This window comes from Balaenoptera physalus (genome assembly GCF_965194825.1).
Source record: "Balaenoptera physalus genome assembly, chromosome: 12".
Lineage (NCBI taxonomy): Eukaryota > Metazoa > Chordata > Mammalia > Artiodactyla > Balaenopteridae > Balaenoptera > Balaenoptera physalus.
In genome coordinates, this window is record NC_138897.1 from 24,179,680 (window position 1) to 24,200,432 (window position 20,753).

Consider the following 20,753-nt stretch of genomic DNA (forward strand, 5'->3'; position numbering starts at 1 on the left):
AGAGAACCAAAGTGTACATCACCAGGAATTGAGGAAACTACACTCTGGTAGTGGTGGGTGTCAGCTAGGCAGCAGTAGGGATGAGATGGGGTTAAACCAAAGTGTGCTTTGTTTTGCAGAAACTAGCCATTAATTTGCAGAAAGCTGCAGACACCAGATGTTCCAAAAATGTTACAGTGCATTCCAGTCAACAAGATACCACAGTGAGAACAAGTTACCAAGCACCTACTTACTTGCAGTTTTGGGCAACCTAGAGTAACCTTTGCCTCATTATAATGATCATGCCTACCCCAGGCTTAAAACTCCCCGGGGAAAAAGTGCTTTTTTTTTTTTTTTTTTTTTTTTTTTTTGCCACACCGCGTGGCATGTGGGATCCTAGTTCCCCCACCAGGGATCGAACCCATGGCCCCTGCATTTGAAGCGCAGAGTCTTACCAGCAGGGAAGTCCCTTTTTTTTTTTTTTTTGACACAGTGCTTTGAGAGCTCTCTCTCTGTCTCCTTACTTGTCGCTAGTAATAAACAAGTAATAAATGCTTCTGCTTTAATTGAAAGTTCTTGGTGTGTTCATTGGCTAAGCACCCCAAGTGACAGACCCATTGTGTGTGGTCAGAGGAAGACTTGGTGAAGCTGGTGGTCCCTGATTTCAAAGTCTACTTTTGTCCAGCCATTCTCACCAGAGATGGTCAGGTCACCATCATTTATGGCCATCGACTGTTGCTCTGGACTAATTCTGATGGATGAATGCTGCTGTAGAGGCCCAGAGGCTGAATCATCTTGCGAGGCCTGGCTAAGGAACTGCTGGGAGGAGTGACAGCTGGAAAGAGTGGCGGGAGGTAGCAACACAGATAATCAATAAACAATCTATATTAAAGAATAGAAGAGAGTTTTATTTGCGCCAAGCTGAGGACTGGCCCAGGAGTGCAGCCTCCACCGAGGAAGAAAACACTCCAGAGAAGCATGGTTTTCAGCAGTTTTGTATCATGTCATAACAAAGAACATATATCAGACATTGACTTCAAGGTTTCAACAGAGATATATAGTTACAAATTATCAAGATACACAGTGCGTGAGCATGACCTTGGCATCTGGGACGGGAACTTTATCTTCCAAGGAATGCTAGCATCGGTGTCATAGGAAGGGAAGCATTTCTCCCTATTGTCAGAGTGGGCATGCTTTACTGTAATGGTTAAAACAAATGTACAACATATATCTGACAGACCATAAGTCAGGCTGTTCCAGTTTACATGAAGTTCAGGCCACATCAGGTATGAGCCTGACTGGCTTCCCCAGCCCCCAATATACACAAATTTCTTCCATCAGAGGTAATGTGGGAGGCATATGACAAAGGAACTGCTTTCCTTCCCAGCGTAAGGCGCACAGTATGCCGGCGCCGATTAGTACATGCAGAAGGGAAAAATGATTTTACGGTGATATGAGACCCACTTAATCCAGGTAGTGTTCCTAAAGCGAGCCCCTTTCCCTGTGAACATCTAGGCAGTACCAGCTGCTGGCGCCGGAATCGACCGCCAATATGGCGGCGCCCTCTCGGAAGCCGATTAGGACGCTGCCATGTGTTGCCAGTGAACGTACGGACTACGCCATCTTACGGAATCAGACTCCAAGATGGAGGCCTCCAGAAATAAAGGCATGGCCATGTTTCCCGAGAATATATGGACTCGCCGCCGTACGGTCTCAGTAGTCAAGATGGCGGCGCCTGAGAGACTGTCGGACCTCTAGGCGGGCGACCGACTTGTGTGTCGCGGAGCCGACGCACTGGGCCTGCGCAATAGGAGTACGGTGCCTGGGAGGAGCGTCGAAAAGCGGAAGTGCTTATAGGCGCCTTTGCAACGGCCGGGGACGCCGCGGAGGGGGTCTGTGTAGGTTCGCGGGTCGCTGGCGGGGTTCGTGAAGGGGTGCGCTGGGAGCGGAGAGATGGTGAGTACGAGGTCCCAGGAGGGAGTCGGCGGTAGAGGTCAGTGGGGTAGGAAATGGGGGTGTCCATCGGCAGACGCATGGGGGTTTGTGGTGAACCAGAACGGGAGTCAGTGGGCAGAATGGGGCGGGGGGCTGTTTCGAGCCTTAGAATGATAGGGGGTCTGATGGCCAGATTTTTTTACTCGTGTGTGAACCATCTGGGAGTTATGTAATGAGCCATTATGGGGGTCCGTAATGGAAGTTTAGTGGTAGTTCCTTGGGGGTCCGAATGGGGGATTCTTTGTGCCGAGTGGCGAGGGGTTTGCGAAGAGTTGTACTGGGCAGTGTGGAGTGAGCCGTGATGAGTGTATCGGGGGATCTAGGGGGGCGGGGCTGTCTGTGAGGTTAGTAACGGAGGATGTGAGGGGAAGCGTGCTGTCTGTGCGGGCCGGTGATGGGGGTCTGTGAGGAGCCATGACGGGGGCGTGATGCGGTGTTTGTAACGAGCAGAAACTAGCTCAGTGGGTGAATGGAGTGACGGGGTGTCAGTGGGGTAAGCGATTGGAAGGTCTGAGGCAGAGTGACGGGGGTTTATAAGCAGGGTAAGGGGGTGTCAGCGGTGAGTGATGGGGGGGGGGTCTGTGCGGACTATGATGGAGGGATGTAGGAGGAGCCGTGGTGGGAAGTCTGTTGGCGGACTGTTGAGGTCTGTGGCGAGCCGTGATGGGGCTGTACTGGAGGGGTGAGGCGTCATGATGGGGGCCCCCACAGGAGGCGGAGGCTTCGGACCCAGAGCCTCCAGATGCCGGGGAGGACAGCAAGTCAGAGAACGGGGAAAACGCGCCCATCTACTGCATCTGCCGCAAACCAGACATCAACTGCTTCATGATGTGAGCCGGGGAGCGGTGGGCGCGATGGACAGCCGGCCGGGTGGGGAGAGGCCGATGGGTCCGGCCCCTCACATCTCCCTCACTCGCCCCACCCTCCGCAGCGGCTGTGACAACTGCAATGAGTGGTTTCATGGGGACTGCATCCGGATCACTGAGAAGATGGCCAAGGCCATCCGGGAGTGGTACTGCCGGGAGTGCCGAGGTGAGGGGCCGGAGTGGAGCGCGCAGGCAGCTGGGGCTTCCGGGGAGGAGGAGGCGGAGGCGCCTTCATGGGAGGGCGGTTCACGGGGAGCAGTGATCTGCGTCTGTGGGCAGAGTGATTGTTGGTCAGTGCTAAGCCGGAATGGAGGCTCCGTCGTGAGCTGTGATAGAAAGTTCCACCGGAAGGGACAGCTCTGCCCTGCAGCAGGGAGACAGGGCAGGCGGGCGGGACCGAAGAGGAGAGAAGAGGAAGAAAGTGTTCTGGTGCCATCCACGTCCCCCGGTGCCAACGCACGCTGGCTCCACCCTCTACCCCGCAGAGAAGGACCCCAAGCTGGAGATCCGCTATCGGCACAAGAAGTCACGGGAGCGGGACAGCACTGAGCGAGACGGCAGTGAGCCCCGGGATGAGGGTGGAGGGCGCAGGAGGCCTGCCCCGGATCTGGACCTGCAGCGCCGGGCGGGGTCAGGGACAGGGGTTGGGGCCATGCTTGCTCGGGGCTCTGCTTCGCCCCACAAATCCTCTCCACAGCCCCTGGTGGCCACGCCCAGCCAGGTGAGTGGCCGCGGTGGCTGGGCTAGGGGAGGTGATCCCGCCTCAGGCCCTGCGCGGTTCTTGAGCTCTGTTGCGGGCGCCTCTCGCTAGCATCACCAGCAGCAGCAGCAGATCAAACGGTCAGCCCGTATGTGTGGCGAGTGTGAGGCCTGCCGGCGCACCGAGGACTGTGGCCACTGTGACTTCTGCCGAGACATGAAGAAGTTTGGGGGCCCCAACAAGATCCGGCAGAAGTGCCGGCTGCGTCAGTGCCAGCTTCGGGCCCGGGTGAGCATGGGCAGAGCTGGGCGGGGTCGGGGGGCGGCCAGGATGTCTGGGAAGAGCTGATTGAGGCTAGGATGGGTGGGCCGGGTGGGGTGGAACCTAATCGCATACGGACAGGTGGGGAGGGACCTGGCTGGTTAGGACGAGCGGGGCATGACCAGATGTGCTGGGCTAGCGGGGGAACCCCCAACCCCAGATGCGCAGGGTAGGGCCAGGTGTCTCTAGGTGGTCAGACACATCAGCGCAGCTGGGGCAGGGCCGAGCATGTCCTGGCGATGGGGGGCGGGGGGCGCTGGTGTGTCTAGGGAGGCGAGGCGGGGCTCGTTGGTGGAGTCGGGCACTTGTGGGAAGGGCTAGGGCAGGGCCTCCTCCATCCACCTGGGGCTGACCTGGGCCTTCCTCCTGCCGGCACAGGAATCGTACAAGTACTTCCCTTCCTCGGTGAGTCCAGCCCCCCAGGGCGGGCGGGGCCTGCGGGCAGGGCGGTCAGGGCCAGTCCTGAGATTCTGCCCCGCAGCTCTCGCCGGTGACGCCCTCAGAGTCCCTGCCAAGGCCTCGCCGGCCACTGCCCACGCAGCAGCAGCCACAGCCATCGCAGAAGCTGGGGCGCATCCGCGAGGACGAGGGGGCAGTGGCATCAGCAGCAGTCAAGGAGCCGCCTGAGGCTACGGCTACACCCGAGCCGCTCTCCGACGAGGACCTCCCACTGGACCCTGACCTGTACCAGGACTTCTGTGCAGGGGCCTTTGATGACCATGGCCTGGTGAGCGGACAGAGCGTCCCATGGTGGAAGGGTAGAGGTTACAGAAGCAGAGAGTGTCCCTAATGAGGAGGGAGGAGGCAGAGGGTATGGAAGTCTGACGTGGGGACCGAGCAGGTGGTGGGGAAGTCACGAGTGGACCAGGCGAATCAGCGTATGCCTCACTCGCAGCCCTGGATGAGTGACACGGAGGAGTCCCCGTTCCTGGACCCTGCGCTGCGGAAGAGGGCGGTGAAAGTGAAGCACGTGAAGCGTCGGGAGAAGAAGTCTGAGAAGAAGGTGACCGAGAGGGTGCCGTGGATGTGGGGAGGGAGGGCAAAGGTCAGGGGCTGAAGGGCTGGGGTGCAGGGGGAAACAGGGGTCCGGGGCTGACTTCAGCTGCGCCCTGCCCTGGCCCGTCTTGTCCCACAGAAGGAAGAAAGATACAAGCGGCATCGGCAGAAGCAGAAACACAAGGACAAATGGAAACACCCGGAGCGCGCTGACGCCAAGGACCCTGCGTCGCTGCCGCAGTGCCTGGGCCCTGGCTGTGTGCGCGCTGCCCAGCCCGGCTCCAAGTATTGCTCAGACGACTGTGGCATGAAGCTGGCAGCCAAGTGAGTCATTGCTGGAGGGTTCAGGGGAGTCAGGGGGTACAGGGTGGGGCATGACCAGAGCCCTCTGTGTGTCTGCCAGTCAGTCACCATTCAGTCAACCAGGCACCCACCGGGCCATCCACCTGCTCCCCCGTCCTTCCGTGTGTCCGCCCAGCCATCTGCCCTTCAGTCACCTGGTTACTTATCCTTTCACCATTGAGTCACCCATCTGCTCTGCACCCTTGGATCACACCGCTCATCTTACTGCCTTGCCTCCTTCTCTGCTCACCCAATTCACTGCCTCCCTGCAGCCGCATATACGAGATCCTCCCCCAGCGCATCCAGCAGTGGCAGCAGAGCCCCTGCATTGCTGAGGAGCACGGCAAGAAGCTGCTCGAACGCATCCGCCGGGAGCAGCAGAGCGCACGCACCCGCCTTCAGGAAATGGAGCGCCGATTCCACGAGCTCGAGGCCATTATCCTGCGGGCCAAACAGCAGGCTGTGCGCGAGGACGAGGAGGTAAGCGGGCGCGGGTGCGGCGGCGGCGCAGGGCCCAGTACCTGCTCCCGCCTGGCCTCATCGTCCCCCCCACCCCTTGCAGAGCAATGAGGGTGACAGCGATGACACGGACCTGCAGATCTTCTGCGTCTCCTGCGGGCACCCCATCAACCCACGTGTTGCCTTGCGCCACATGGAGCGCTGCTATGCCAAGGTCAGGGTGTCGGCCTGAGGGGGCGGACGGTGTGGGGACATCAGTGGGTCCCTGGGGGCGGGGGTGCCGTCTCGCGAGGGCATGCGGCGCACATCCACAGTCCCTCCGTTTGTGCTCACCCCTCCAGTACGAAAGCCAGACGTCCTTTGGGTCCATGTACCCGACCCGCATCGAGGGGTGAGTGTGGGCGCTGCGGGGGTTAGCGGGGCCGGGCCTGGGCGCCACCCTCCGCTTCCTCTGCTACCTTCTCTGCTCCACACCCCCCAGGGCCACACGACTCTTCTGCGACGTCTACAATCCTCAGAGCAAGACATACTGCAAGCGGCTCCAGGTGCTGTGCCCCGAGCACTCACGGGACCCCAAAGTAAGCTTTTCCCTCAGCTCTCCCCATTCTGTCCCCCTCCCTTCCCCCCGGGCCACATTTCTCCGTTCCTCCCTCTCCCGCTTCCCTGTTTCCTGCTGGCCCACTTCCACAGTTCCCACTTGCCCTGCCTCCTCGCCCTTCATGCCTCTTCTTTTTCCTGTTGCATCACCGCCTACTCCTCCCTCCCCCCACCTTCCTCCTCTCCTCCTCCCCCTCCATTCCTTCCCAGGCCCCCCCCCCCCAGTTACTGTCCTCCTTCCTGCCTCACCACCCCGCACTCACGCCCACCCCCGGTCTCCCTGCAGGTGCCAGCTGACGAGGTATGCGGGTGCCCCCTTGTACGTGACGTCTTCGAGCTCACGGGTGACTTCTGCCGCCTGCCCAAGCGCCAGTGCAACCGCCACTACTGCTGGGAGAAGCTGCGGCGTGCCGAGGTGGACCTGGAGCGCGTGCGCGTGGTAGGTCGTGGCGGCGGATGCGGCGGATGCGGCGGGGCGGCGGGGCGGCGGGGCGGCGGGGCGGCGGGGCGGCGGGGCGGCGAGCTCCGGGAGCCCCTTCTCACGGCTCCTCCTGGCGCGCCCCCCCCCCCCCCGGCAGTGGTACAAGCTGGACGAGCTGTTTGAGCAGGAGCGCAACGTCCGCACCGCCATGACCAACCGGGCGGGCTTACTGGCCCTGATGCTGCATCAAACCATCCAGCACGACCCGCTCACAACCGACCTGCGCTCCAGTGCCGACCGCTGAGCCCCAGCGGTCCAGACGCCCTCCCGCCCTGCGCCGCGGGCGGGAGCGGCCCCGGAGCCCACATTTGTCTGGTCTGCCATTCATGTTCCTCCCACGGTCCCTGAGTTTCGCCCTGCGCCCGTCCACCGTTTGACCGCCTGTTTGCCCTTACCATAGGGCCTGGGAACTTCCTCACGTCTTTGTCTGTTTCTCTGCCTCTCCGTTCTCTGTGCCTGGGAGGGGCTGCGGAGTCTGCGCACCCTTGCCTCCCCCACTCTGGTTTTGTTAATAAAATTTTGATGAAGCAAGAAAGCTAACTATGGACGGTCTCCAAACTTTTTTCCGTTGCAACTGCATTCCCGCGCCCCTAGAGTGGCATACCTGTACTCCGGGGAGGCTGCAGTACAGGTGTAGGCTGCACACATCCAGTCGGCGCCCACTCTGCTCTGCAGGCTCCGCCTTGGTCTGTGGGGATATGAGGCGCTGAGGGAGAGTCCAGGGACCTACACTGTCAGCCTGTGCTCTCATTGTGTGACAGTGGGTATACAGTCAGTGCTCAGCGCGTGTATGGCTGACTTCATCATTCCTGTGTGAGCAGGAATTTTCTTGTTTACTCTTATTGATGGTGTCCAGACCAGAGTTGTATGAAATGATGGACACAAGGCCCTCCTCTTTCCCCAGAAACCCCTCTCTCGGGACGCGTGTACAGCAGGAGCCCACTGGGTTTGTGTCGGGAACACCAGCCTGTCCTCTCGTTGTCAGGTGCAGTCAGCCACACAACACTACCTTTCCAGCATGGACCCGCCCTCACGGGCCTCCTGTTTACCTGCAGAGCAGCACCAGCCCTCCCCTAGTGGAAGAAGCTCTGGCCATCGCCAGGCATGACTTGTCCCTAGGCGCTCTAGTGACTCCAGCGGGGAAGAGAGAACAGGACACAATAGCCCTGGGGGAGAGCTTATGTTTTAAGGCAGGATAAGAAAATTTAAGCATAACATGCTCCCTACCCGTATTGGGCCCTCCCCAATGGGCAATGTGCATCTGCATTATACATTAACCAGACCTCCTCGAAGGCAGGAATGTCTGCTCAACCATAAAGATCAATTTTTTCCTTCTCGACGCCAGCAATGTAACTCCTTAGACGATAAAATTCTCAATTCTTTCCTAATTTTGTAAGGGGTCATGGTGACCTGGTGCTGCTTCCTATGTGCAGATCTGGACTATGTATCTTTGGTGAACTTTATGTAAGATGTCAGTGGGTCATTTTAATGTATGACCCTTTGTCTCAAAAACGTATATAACTTCTAACAGGCAGAATAGTCCTCAGAGTTTTCTGAACAACTCTTTCTGTGGTTATAATCCTCAGGTTGGCTCGAATAGAATTCTCTATTTCTCCTTTAGATTGACTGTTGATTAATTTTTCATCAACATAGGTCTTATTCTGTTCAGCACCTCTAGTTGAAGTGGATATTGTTGAATATCAGGCAGAGGCTTGGAGTTGTCAACAGTCATTTAAATAGGAGTGGCTGACACAGAGGTATATAGTGACAGGGAAACATTTTATAGGCTATACATGTTATCAATCATATTGACTTGTTGCACAGACATTGTACGTGTACTTTTAGCAGTAGAATTTAAGCAAGCAGTGATACACGCCATGCGTAGCTTGATAGCCAGGAAAAGGATAATAATACATACAGGGAAAATAATAATCATCTGTAAAACAGAGCAAAAAAAATTACCTAATCCCGAAGACAGCCAACTAAACAGATCATTAAAAGGGTCTTTTTTTTTTTTTAATGTCATAACCATTTTGCCTTTTAAAAATTTTATCTAGGAGCATCTCTACTTCTGCAGAGGTATTGCTATAGGTGCATCAAGTAGTGTGAGCAATAGCACAACTCCTTGTTTAGCCAGTAGAAAATCAAAGGTAGGGAATTCCCTGGCGGTCCAGTAGTCAGGACTCCATGCTTCCACTGCAGGGGGCACGGGTTCGATCCCTGGTCAGGGAACTAAGATCCTGCAAGCGGTGAGGCCAAACAAACAAAAAAAAGATTAGAAAAAAAAAAGAATATCGAAGGTAACTATTATCCAATACTACTTAGGTTAAGGAATTGAGAGATGTCTCTTGTGCTGCAATGCTTTTTGTAGTCTCTTTGGCTATTTGACCAGCGGGTGGCTGATAGATTTATGACCATATCTCTCTTTACATATACTCCTTCACTAGGAATCTAGATTCTCAAAAGACTTTGCTACCAAGTATCTTGGTATCCTAATAACATTGATCTCTTCTGTAATGGAGAGAGAAAGGAGTTTTATCTGTCTCTTTTATATAGACAATGGGATAACATAACATCCCAATAAGCATAAACCTTCTACCTGTCAGCTCTTAAGATATTTATGTGCCCATTCTTGGGAAGGTGGGTCAATTCCAATGCCATATATGAAGACAAAACCTGAGGATGCAAGTGATCCCAAAGTTGCATGTCCAATAATCGGTTAAATGGCCCCCAGTAGCTATACTCTGTGACAACTTTACTAAAGAATTTTCTTTCCATCCTAAACACTGGGTCAAAAGTATAGCCAAAAGCAAAACAATAACTCTCAATGTTGACAGAGAGACAGGCAGTTGGTAAACAGTACAACTGAATCAGTAGGATGGGTCTTCCAAGGCTGGTCTGGACTCTTGGGTTAGCTGTCTGCTACTGTTGTCGACTTCTTCTCATCCCAGCTTGGTGAAGCTTGTTTTAGTCGAAGTCAGGTGTCAGAAACAGGGGTCACGGTCCATTTAGGAGCAGAAGCCTTTTCAAAAACTGAGAGATAGGAACCTAGGAGTTTACTCCTCTGAGCTTTGCAGCACAGGGGTTAGTTAATAATACCTGATACGGCCCTTTCCAACGCAGCTGCAAAGCATCTTGTACTTATGCCTTTTCCAATGGACAAAGTCTCCAGGTTGCAGTCCATGATCCATAAGGTCTTCATCTCCTGGGAGCTCACGGTGAAAGGAATGTTACCAGCTTTTCATTTTCTTTAAGTGCCTTAACGAGTCCCTGACGATAATGCAACATATCACACCCTCATGCAATGCTGGTTCATACATGCCTTCATCTGGGCACATAGGTCGTCCAGCGGTTATTTCAAAAGGAGACAGTTGATGCTTACCAAAAGGAGTGGACCTAAGGTTGAGAAACACCAATGAGAGAGCTTCTGGCCATGAAAGATTAAAAGCCCCTGAGAGTTTTGTCAGTTGAGTTTTGATAGTGCTGTTAGTTCTTTCTAACAATCCTGAAGATTGGAGGGGGGTGATAAGTGCATTAAAGATGCTGCATTATTGGCTAAATGTCATAAATAGATTTAATTATTTGTCTGGCAAAGTGAGTCCCTGGTCACTATGTAATTCAGAAGGAATTCCCCAAACAGGAATTATTATTTCCAATAGTGATTTACCTACTGTTATACCCATTGCTCTCCTGCAGGGAAAAGCTTCAACCCAGTGTGAAAACATACAGATCATCACCAAGATTATTTATATCTTCGAGGTGGTGGCATTTGGACAAAGTCCAATTGCCATACCTCAAAGGGTCCCTTAGGAAGAAGAACGTGGCCTTGTGCCCCATGAAGTGGTTTTCTGGGATTATATTTAGGACACAGAGTACAGTGAGTACATACTTTATGAGCCACCATGGGAGAATGTTTCCAAAATTATAGTTTTCCCCATAAAACCATCTTTCGGGTGCCTAATGAGTTAAAGAATATACATGCTGGAGTAACAGCCATTGTGCTCTAACAGACACTATAGGTTTTTAAAATCAGGTCCAAAGCATGTTTGCGTGATGGGTTCAAAAATTCCCCCTTTTTGTAGCCACATCTGTTTATCTTCTTTAGTGGCGATTTCTTGAGCCTATGGAAGGAAATCTTTTACTGGGTTAGCAGGGTTCACAGAGAGCAATGGAAGTTCTCAAAGCTGAACAGGATGAATTTTTTTTTTTTTAATTATTAGCACCTTTAATTAATTATTTATTTATTTTTATTTTTTTTTTTGCTGTGTTGCGTCTTCTTTTCTGTGCGAGGGCTTCCTCTAGCTGCGGCAAGCAGGGGCCACTCCTCATCCTGGTGCGCGGGCCTCTCACTATCGTGGCCTCTCTTGTTGCGGAGCACAGGCTCCAGACACGCAGGCTCAGTAGTTGTGGCTCACGGGCCTAGTTGCTCCGCGGCATGTGTGACCTTCCCAGACCAGGACTCGAACCTGTGTCCCCTGCATTAGCAGGCAGATTCTCAACCACTGTGCCACCAGGGAAGCCCAGAATGAATTTTTAAAGTTGTCTGTTTGTCTGCAGCATCAGCAAGCTAATTTCCTTTAGCTTCCTTAATGTTAGATTTGGGATGCCCCAGTGCTTTAATACTTGTCAACTGTTTTGGCAGTTGTATAGAACTACAACCTGCAGTTAAGAACTCTGCAACCTGTTTCCATTTTTCATAGGCTGCCCTGAAGTGGTTAAAAACCCTTGTTTCCATAGCATTCCAAAGTCGTGTGCCACACCAAAGGCATAACAACTGCCAGTATATATATATATATGTACTATCCGGGCTTTGCCTAGTTGACAAGCTCGGGTTGAGGCGATTCATTAGGCTTGCTGTGCGGACTTTGTTTCTGGTAAATAAGAGCTTTCTCTTATGTCCACTGTGGATGTTATTGCATATCCAGCTCAGTAATGTCCCTGTTCATCCCTTAAACAGGGTCCTTCTGTGAACCTAATTAAATCAACATTACCAATAGAAATTTCTTAGAAATCATACCTGGAACAAGAAGATAATCTGTTAATAAAATGCAGTCGTGGTTGTTTTCTTCCTGTGGTGCTGGAAGCAAAGTTGCAGGGTTAAGATTATTACATTGCGGTTCATGCCCACCCAGGGACGCTAAAAAAAAAAAGATTATTACATTGAACTAAGGTAATATTAGGTACAGAAAGCAACAATACTTCATAAGAAGCTAGTCACCTTACAGAATAGTGCTGAGTGTGGTGAGAGTTTAGAAAAAACTCGACTGAGCGTGGGACATAAATCATTAAAGGAGACCCCATTATTATTTCTCCAATAGCCTTACATAAGAAAGCCTTTGCTGAAATAGCCCTCATACAAGGAGGAAGTCCTTTTCCTACTGAGTCTAATTGCTGACTATAATATCCTATGGGTCGCTGTTTATCACCATGCTCTTGAGTAATACACCTAAGCAGTTCCTTTAACTTCAAGTACAAAGAGAAAAAAGAGCAAGTTATAATTAGTGTGACCCAAAGCCAGTGCCTGAGTTAAGATGGATTTTAAGGTGTTAATGGCCTCTTTTCCTTTTGGCATCCACTCAATCAGATCAAGCTGGTCAGACTTAAGTAATGCATATAAAGGTTGAGAAATAAGTGGAAAATTAGGTACCCAATGGCTACAATATTCAGTCAGACCCAGAAATCCCCTCAATTGTTTCTTTGTTTTGAGAAGTGAGAAAGCTAAAATCTCTTTAATCCTTTTAGAGTTGATTCATAGTCCTTCCTTAGATATAAAGCGGCCCAAATGTTTTACAACAGGTCAGCAAATTGGAGTTTATCTTTAGGCAACTTTTGTCCCTTAGAAGCTAGTTGTTGTAACAGATGGATGGTGTCTTTTTGAGAATCCAATTCGTTTCTAGAACATACAAGCAGGGGCTTCCCTGGTGGCACAGTGGTTAAGAATCCGCCTGCCAATGCAGGGGACACGGGTTCGAGCCCTGGTCTGGGAAGATCCCACATGCCGTGGAACAACTAAGCCCGTGCGCCACAACTACTGAAGCCCACGCACCTAGAGCCCATGCTCTGCCACAAGAGAAGCCACCGCAATGAGAAGCCCGCGCACCGCAAAGAGCAGCCCCCACTCGCCACAACTAGAGAAAGCCCGCGCGCAGCAACGAAAACCCAACGCAGCCAAAAATAAATAAATAAAATGAATAAATTTATTTTAAAAAAAAACATGAAAGCAAATCATCTACACATTGAATTAAAGTGGAGCCACCAGGAAAGTTTACGTCAGCTAAATCAGTTTTGATCATTTGAGAAACGTAAGTGGGGTTCTCCCTATAGCCCTGTGGCATGGCAGTCCAGGTATATTGATGATTTTCCCATGTGAAGGCAAAAACGTACTGACTGTCCTTCTTTACTAGGATACTAAGGAAGGCATAAATCAATTACTGAAAAATAGCAGCTATCGGCTGGAATGACTGAGAGCAGAGTGTGTGGATTTGGGACCACAGGACAAAGAGGAATCACAATGTTATTTACAGCTTTCAGATCTTGAACAAATCTCCAACCTTTCCCATTGGCCTTTCTCACCGGTAAGATAGATGTGTGTGACAAGGACCGGTACAAGGAATTATAAGTCCCTTCTTAAGAAATTCCTGAATAACAGGGTTTATTCCATTTAATGTCTCTGGTTTAAGTGATATTGTCAAATATTAGGTAGAGGCTTGGAGTTGCCAACAGTCCCCTTAATAGGAGTAACCAATTTAATTTTTTCAATATCTGAAGAAGATGATGACCATAATTCTTTAGGCACTGGCGAGAACAGGTCATTCATTTTTTCTTGGTCTGTGTGAACCACTGATTTTATAAGCATCTGTTTTTCAGTAACTAGATTTTCCTCAGCATTAAATTTTCTAAACCTAGAAGCATTTCACTTTTTGTGAAAAGGCAATATGAGCGTTGCTGGCTTCTGAAAGGTCTCTTCCTATCAGATGAATTGGGGCACATTTTACTACGAGAAACACAAGTTTCCCTGTGATAGTTGCTAACTGAAAGGTTAGCGACTCTGATTTTAAAATTTGCAAAGGTAAATTAGAAACCCCTACTATTTGAATTGACCTTATACTCCCAGGGAGAGGGCAATGAATAAGCATAGGGTAAAGACCAGAGATTGTAGCCCCAGTATCTACAATGGCCTTTGAAGTTTCCCCTCTGATTGTTGTCTCAGTTGCCCCTAAGGTATTGGTGAGGAGCTGGGGGAAATGCCCTCTCATAATTGTCAGAGCACTCCTATTCCTTTTTAGTTTTGCCATGTTCCAAATTCCATTTAAATGTATGGCACTCTCATTTGAAGAGACCATGGCTTTTGCGCTAAAAACAAGTGCAGGCATTTCGTTTTGGGCCAGGGTTAGAAGAAAAGTGTTTTAATAGGGCCTCTAAGTTGCTGTAGTTGTACATTCATGACTTTAGTGACTCTTTCTTCTTCTTTCTTTGGAAGGTTTTAGAGAGCTTCTCTGCAACAGTGACCAGCATGTTAGAATGTATTATGACCCAGTCCAATTCATGTCTTTTAATTAGCTTTGCTATTTTTTCATCTAATCCCTCTTAAAGATTGAATTTAGAATTGGATCATTTTGATGATTTTGCAAACTTTCAGGGGCCATTCCAGGGTGCTATTTGAAGGTTTTCTCAAACCTCTCAAAAAAAAAAAAAAAAAAAAGTTTCTCTGCGCTTTTGCTTGCATTGGTGGATTATTTTCCACTCTATTTTCTCAGGAAAGATTTTGGGGATGGCTTGGTACAAGTTACGAGCAAGTTCTCGACACCTGTGAACATCTGCATGTTCATGCTTATGAAAATCTTCCATAGGTGTCTCCCATTCTCCCTTTTGTAGCCATACTTGGCTTTACTTTTGGATACCAGCAATTGCTCAAGCTATTACACATCTGAGTATCCTGGCTCACGTATCCTTACACAATGAATTCTCTAAAAACCCCTAAAGGATCTTGTAAAGGGCCTGGAAAATCCTTAGTTAAATTTTTAAGTTCAGCTCTAGTCCAGGGAGTATATATTAGTTCAGGCTCACCTCTTCCAGTAGGTTTCTCTTTAAAGGGACCTGCAATGATTTTAGGGCTCTCGTTTATTCCCTGGGGTCCAGTTAATTTTTCCTTTGGAGGTGGAGGAGGAGGTAGAACAGACAAGTTGAGATATGGACGTTCAGAAAGGAGAAGGTATAAAGTTCAGAAAGGAGGGGAAGGAGGAGGAGAAAGGGATAGGGTAGCTTCTGAGCTTTTCTCCAATTTAGCAACAGTTTCTAATAATTTTCAGTTAGTTTCCTATAAGGGTGTCATTTTATCATTACCATGCTTCAAAGCTTCTAAGTACCAATTGAAATATGCTTCCCATCCTGTCTATGTAATTTTATAGCCGGCATTTTCCAATTTTGCACGCAAGTAAACTAATTTTGGTAAGTCGAATGTTCCCCGTTTTGGCCATTTAAGAGTTAAGTTAGAGCCTCCCATTTTACCAAGTTCTTGCAAGTATCGGCTCCATACATACTGTACATGAAGCCAGCCGAGGTTCCAATAGGTGGTAATCCATCTGGGAACTGGGCAGCTTTAGAAGCACGATTTCCCATTTTCCTTTTGTTTAATTTGTATTATGAGGTCACAATTTCTAAGGGCGCCGCAGGGTCAGAAGTGTGCTGCTTGTGAGCTTAGCTCCTCAAGGTGAGTCGGTTCAGATCTTCTGTGTCAGTTTCTCCTGTAAGCTGTCTAAAGCCACCATGGGGGCTTGGAGCACCGTAAATTACCTAAAGTGTTAAAAGGGCGTTTCCTATGGGACTGCTACTCATTATAAGGATGAATCCTCAGACACTTCCTCTAGGTTCTCATTCACCAGAGAAGGCCTTGTGGCTGGAAGGAGACAACGTCTGTTTTCTTCAGAGCTGAATAGGTTCAGTCTCTTGTTCTGCTGTCAAACAGTTTGTTCAAACCATTTATACACAATCTTTCCAACTTGAGCCAAATTAAAAAACACCAGCCAACCCAGTTCACTCCAGAGTTCCTTCTTGGCTTTCCCCTTCTAGGAACCTCCATCTAGCCCATTGCCTAGGAAATTCCCCCTCGGTCCCTTTCACCTGGAAATGTACTGGTACCCTGTTAAGACTATAAATCCTAAAATTTTAACAGATTGGATAAAATTCAGGATCATCATGCAAAGCAGTGAGGAATACCAAAAAGCCGGTGGGGCTCAAAGGGCCAGTGCTGGTACTGAGCGCTGGTTTAGAGTAGGCTCCAGGTGTCCTCTGATGGTTGTCTCTGATATCCTGCTAACTACACCAAGCAAATACCAACAGAAAAGTAATCAATATCGATCTAAAGTAGAAATAGAGAATTTTACTTGAGCCAACCTGAGAATTATAACCCAGGAGACGGTCTTTCAGAAAACACTGAGGATTGTTCCGCCTGTTAGAAGTCGAAGGCACAATTATATACATTTTAAGACAAAGGATCATACATTAAAATGACACACTGACATTTTATATAAGGTTCACCAAAGATACATAGAGCAGATCTACACATGCAAGGCAAGCAGTCACCATGACCCCTAACAGTATTAAGAAAGGAAAAATTAATCTTCTCTTCAGGTACACTGCTGGTATCAGAAGAAGGAAAGAATGATCTTTACAGTTGAGCAGACATTCCTGCCTTTGAGGAACGCTGGTTAATATATAATACAGATGCACGTTGCCCATTAGGAAGGGCCCAACATGGACAGGGTGTATGCTACACTTAAATTTTCTTGTCCTACCTCAAAACATAAATTTTATTCCATCACCTGTTATTCAGGAATTTCTTTTTAAAAGGCTTATAGTTCCCTGTACTAGTCCTTGTAACATGTCTATCCTGCCAGTAAGAAAGCTGAATGGAAAAGACTGGAAATTTGTCCAAGATCTGAGAGCAATAAATAATATTGCAATTCCTCGGCATCTTTTGGTCCCAAATCCACACACCTTACTCTCAGTCATTCCAACTAAAAGCTGTTATTTTTCAGTGATAGGCTTATGCAGTGTCTTCTTTAGCATCCCAGTAGAGAAGGACAATCATACCTTTTTGCCTTCACATGGGAAAATCATCAGTATACCTGGATGGCCATGCCACAGGGCTATAGTGAGAACCCCACTTACTTTCCTCAAATACTTAAAGCTGATTTAGCTGATGTAGACATTCCTGATGGTTCTACTTTAATTCAACATATAGATGATCTGATTTTATGTTCTAAAATTGAACTGGATTCTCAAAAAGATACCATCCATCTGTTACACCAACTAGCTTCTAAGGGACACAAGTTGCCTAAAGATAAACTCCAAGTTTGCTTACCTATTGTAAAACGTTTGGGCTACTTAATATCTCAAGAAGGACTATTGATTGACACCGAAAGAATTAAAGGAATTTTAGCTTTCTCACCATCCCCCCCCCCAAAAAAACAATTGAGGGGATTTCCGGGTCTGACTGATGTTGTAGGAACTGGGTACCTAATTTTTAATTTATTGCCCAACCTTTATATGCACTGCTTAAGTCCAATGGACACGACCAAATTGAATGAACAACAGAAGGAGAAAAAGCCATAGAAGTTTTAAAGTCCACATTAACCCAAGCTGTGGCATTAGGCCGTCCTAATTACTATTTGCCATTCTTTCCCTCTTCACATGAAGAGAAAGGTAATGCCTTAAGGCTGTTAACACAGAGGCATGGTGATCAACATCTACCGGGAGGATACTATAAGTCATCAGTTAGATTCAGTAGTGAGAGTCTTCTCGCCCTGTATGAGAGCTATGTCAGCGACAGCTCTCCTAGGCAAGGGACTGAAGATATAGTGATGGGATCTCTCCTTTGACTATCCATGGTCTGCACTCAATTGAGTCTCTTTTGAATTCTCGTCATACTCAATGCCATTCTGTGAGTCAGTTGTCCTCCTACCAGGTATTGCTGCTTTCTTCACCTAATATTACTTTGGCTCGGTGCAATAATCTTAACCCTACAACTTTGCCTCCAGCACCCCAAGACGACAACAATCATGATTACATTTTACTAACTATTTCCTTGCTCCTAGCAGTGACTTACAAGAAAAGTCTATTAGTAATGTTGATTCAGTTTGGTTTACAGATGGATCCTACTTAAAGGAAGAGCAGGAAGATTATTGAGCTGGGTATGCCATAACATTAACTAGATGTAATTGAGAGCTCTTATTTACCAGAAGCAAAGTCAGCACACCAAGCTGAACTAATTGTACTGATCAGAGATTGTCAACTAGCTAAGGACCAAACAGCAAAGATTTACAATGATAGCTGCTGTGCTTTCAGAGTGGCTCGTGATTTGGAATGCTCTGGAACCAGAGAGGGTTTTATGTTGTCAGGAAAACCCATAAAGAATGGGAAACTAGACGCAGAATTATTAGACTCTATACAATTGCCTAAAAATTGGCCAGTATTGAAATACCTGGACATTCCAAATCTGATTCAATAGAGTCCGAAGGGAATCAATTCCCTGAGGCAGCAGCCAAACAGTCTGCTTTTAGTTCTACTTCTACCCAGTTCCGAGAATGCCCACTGCTCAATCCTACCCCTGATGACACTGTCAAGAAACTTCTTTTACAGGCTCAAGAATTAGCCGCAGAAGGTGAGAAGTAAATACAGAAGAAGAAAGGAGGATTTCTTAACCCCACCTCACAAATATGGTTTGGGCCAAAAAATAGACTTATAGTGCCTATAAGGGCTCAATTACCTTTACTCCAGCACGTGCATTCCCAGACCCATTGGGTTCCTGAAAAAAAGGATTTTGTGGGGAAAACAGCATCTTTGGAAATACTCCCCTACAGTAGCCCACAAGGCATATGCCAATGAATTATTTACCCAAGATAAAATTCCAGAAAACTGTTTCATGAGTCTCAAGATCACTTTCCCCTTCTTAGGGGACCCTCTGAGGTATGGCAGTTGGATTTTGTCCAAATATACCTTGGTATTATCTTCCACACTGGGTGAAAGCAGTTCTTTGTAGGAGAGCAACAACTTTAACAGTAGGTAAATCACTACTGGAAATAATAATTCCTGTCTGGGGAATTCCTTCTGAGTTGCACAGCGATGAGGGAACTCACTTTGCCAGAGAAATAATTAAATCAATTTGTGATATCTGGCCAATAACAACATTTTCACTGGGCTTATTACCCTCAATCTTCAGGACTGGTAGAAAGAACTAACAGCACTATCAAAACTCAACTGACAGGGCTTCCCTGGTGGCACAGTGGTTAAGAATCCGCCTGCCAATGCAGGGGACACAGGTTCAAGCCCTGGTCCAGGAAGATCCCATGCGCCACAACTACTGAGCCCACGTGCCACAACCACTGAAGCCTGTGCACCTAGAGCCCGTGCTCCATAACAAGAGAAGCCACCACAGTGCGAAGCCCATGCACTGCAACGAAGAGTAGCCCCCGCTGACCGCAACTAGAGAAAGCCCGCAGGCAGCAACGAAGACCCAACACAGCCAAAAAAATAAATAAACAAAACAAAACAAAACAAAAAAAACCTCAACTGACAAAACTCTCAGGGGCTTTTAATCTTTCATGGCCAGAAGCTCTCTCATTGGTACTTCTCAGCCTTAGGTCCACTCCTTTTGGTAAGCATCAACTGTCTCCTTTTGAAATAACCGCTGGACGACCTATGTGCCCAGATGAAGGCATGTATGAACCAGCATTGCATGAGGGTGTGATATGTTGCATTATCGTCACGGACTCGTTAAGGCACTTAAAGAAAATGAAAAGCTGGTAACATTCCTTTCACCGTGAGCTCCCAGGAGATGAAGACCTTATGGATCATGGACTGCAACCTGAAGACTTTGTCCATTGGAAAAGGCGTAAGTACAAGATGCTTTGCAGCTGCGTTGGAAAGGGCCATATCAGGTATTATTAACTAACCCCTGTGCTGCAAAGCTCAGAGGAGTAAACTCCTAGGTTCCTATCTCTCAGTTTTCAAAAAGGCTTCTGCTCCTGAATGGACTGTGACCCCTGTTTCTGACACCTGACTTCGACTAAGACAAGCTTCACCAAGCTGGGATGAGAAGTCAACAGCAGTAAAAGACAGCTAACACAAGAGTCCAGACCAGCCCTGGAAGATCCATCCTACTAGTTCAATTGTGCTGTTTACCAGCTGTCTGTCTCTCTGTCAACAGTGAGAGTTATTGTTTTACTTCTGGCTATACTTTTGCCCCAGTGTTTAGGAAGGAAAGAAAATTCTTTAGAAAAGTTGTCACAGAGTATAGCTACTGGGGTCATTTAACTGATTGTTGGATTTGTCATCAAATTCCTTGGTCAGTATAAGACTGATATAGGCCCCTCATAATTCCTGTTACCGATTTTCAGATGTTCCTACTGTTACCACTTACTTAGATCAACCTCCTTCTGGCCTAACATTTCAGGTTCAAATTCCCCAGCATATTAATGTGTCCATCCCCTGTCTGATGCTATCCTCGGTCCTTAGAGACTGAACACAACTTACCGTAGGACCCCTTTGCTCCATCTCTTACTTAACAAATGTCTTTTACATATATATATATATATATATATATATATATATATATATATATATATATATATATATTTATTTATTTATTTATTTTTAGCTGCATTGGGTCTTCGTTGCTGCGCATGGGCTTCCTCTACCTGCGGCAAGTGGGGGCTACTCTTCGTTGCGGTGCATGGGCTTCTCATTGTGGTGGCTTCTCTTGTTGCAGAGCATGGCTCTAGGCACACGGGCTTCAGTAGTTGTGGCATGTGGCCTCAGTAGTTGTCGCTCGCAGGCTCTAGAGCTCAGGCTCAATAGTTGTGGTGCATGGGCTTAGTTGCTCCGCGGCATGTGGGATCTTCCTGGACCAGAGCTCGAACCAGTGTCCCCTGCATCAGCAGGCAGATTCCTAACCACTGCATCACCAGGGAAATCCCTAACAAATGTCTTGAAGAGGAAAAGACAAGTTGTACCAGCA

The 20,753-nt window shown here is 48.5% G+C and overlaps 1 protein-coding gene across 2 annotated transcripts; it reads left to right on the forward strand.

The window, feature by feature from the left end:
* The first annotated feature begins 1,741 nt into the window (after positions 1 to 1,741).
* CXXC1 (CXXC finger protein 1) lies at positions 1,742 to 7,276 on the forward strand. Of its 2 annotated transcripts, XM_082416576.1 has the most exons (15): positions 1,744 to 1,935; positions 2,686 to 2,804; positions 2,906 to 3,006; positions 3,326 to 3,561; positions 3,652 to 3,828; positions 4,240 to 4,266; positions 4,343 to 4,588; positions 4,757 to 4,864; positions 4,997 to 5,181; positions 5,472 to 5,679; positions 5,762 to 5,872; positions 6,000 to 6,049; positions 6,140 to 6,236; positions 6,542 to 6,694; positions 6,834 to 7,276. In XM_082416576.1, the coding sequence occupies exons 1-15, from the start codon at positions 1,933 to 1,935 to the stop codon at positions 6,978 to 6,980; spliced, it is 1,968 nt and encodes a 655-aa protein (XP_082272702.1). In that variant the 5' UTR covers positions 1,744 to 1,932; the 3' UTR covers positions 6,981 to 7,276. The 2 variants fall into 2 exon arrangements, with proteins under 2 accessions (XP_082272703.1, XP_082272702.1); XM_082416577.1 differs by lacking the exon at positions 4,240 to 4,266 and having other exon boundaries at positions 1,742 to 1,935.
* Positions 7,277 to 20,753: the final 13,477 nt, after the last annotated feature.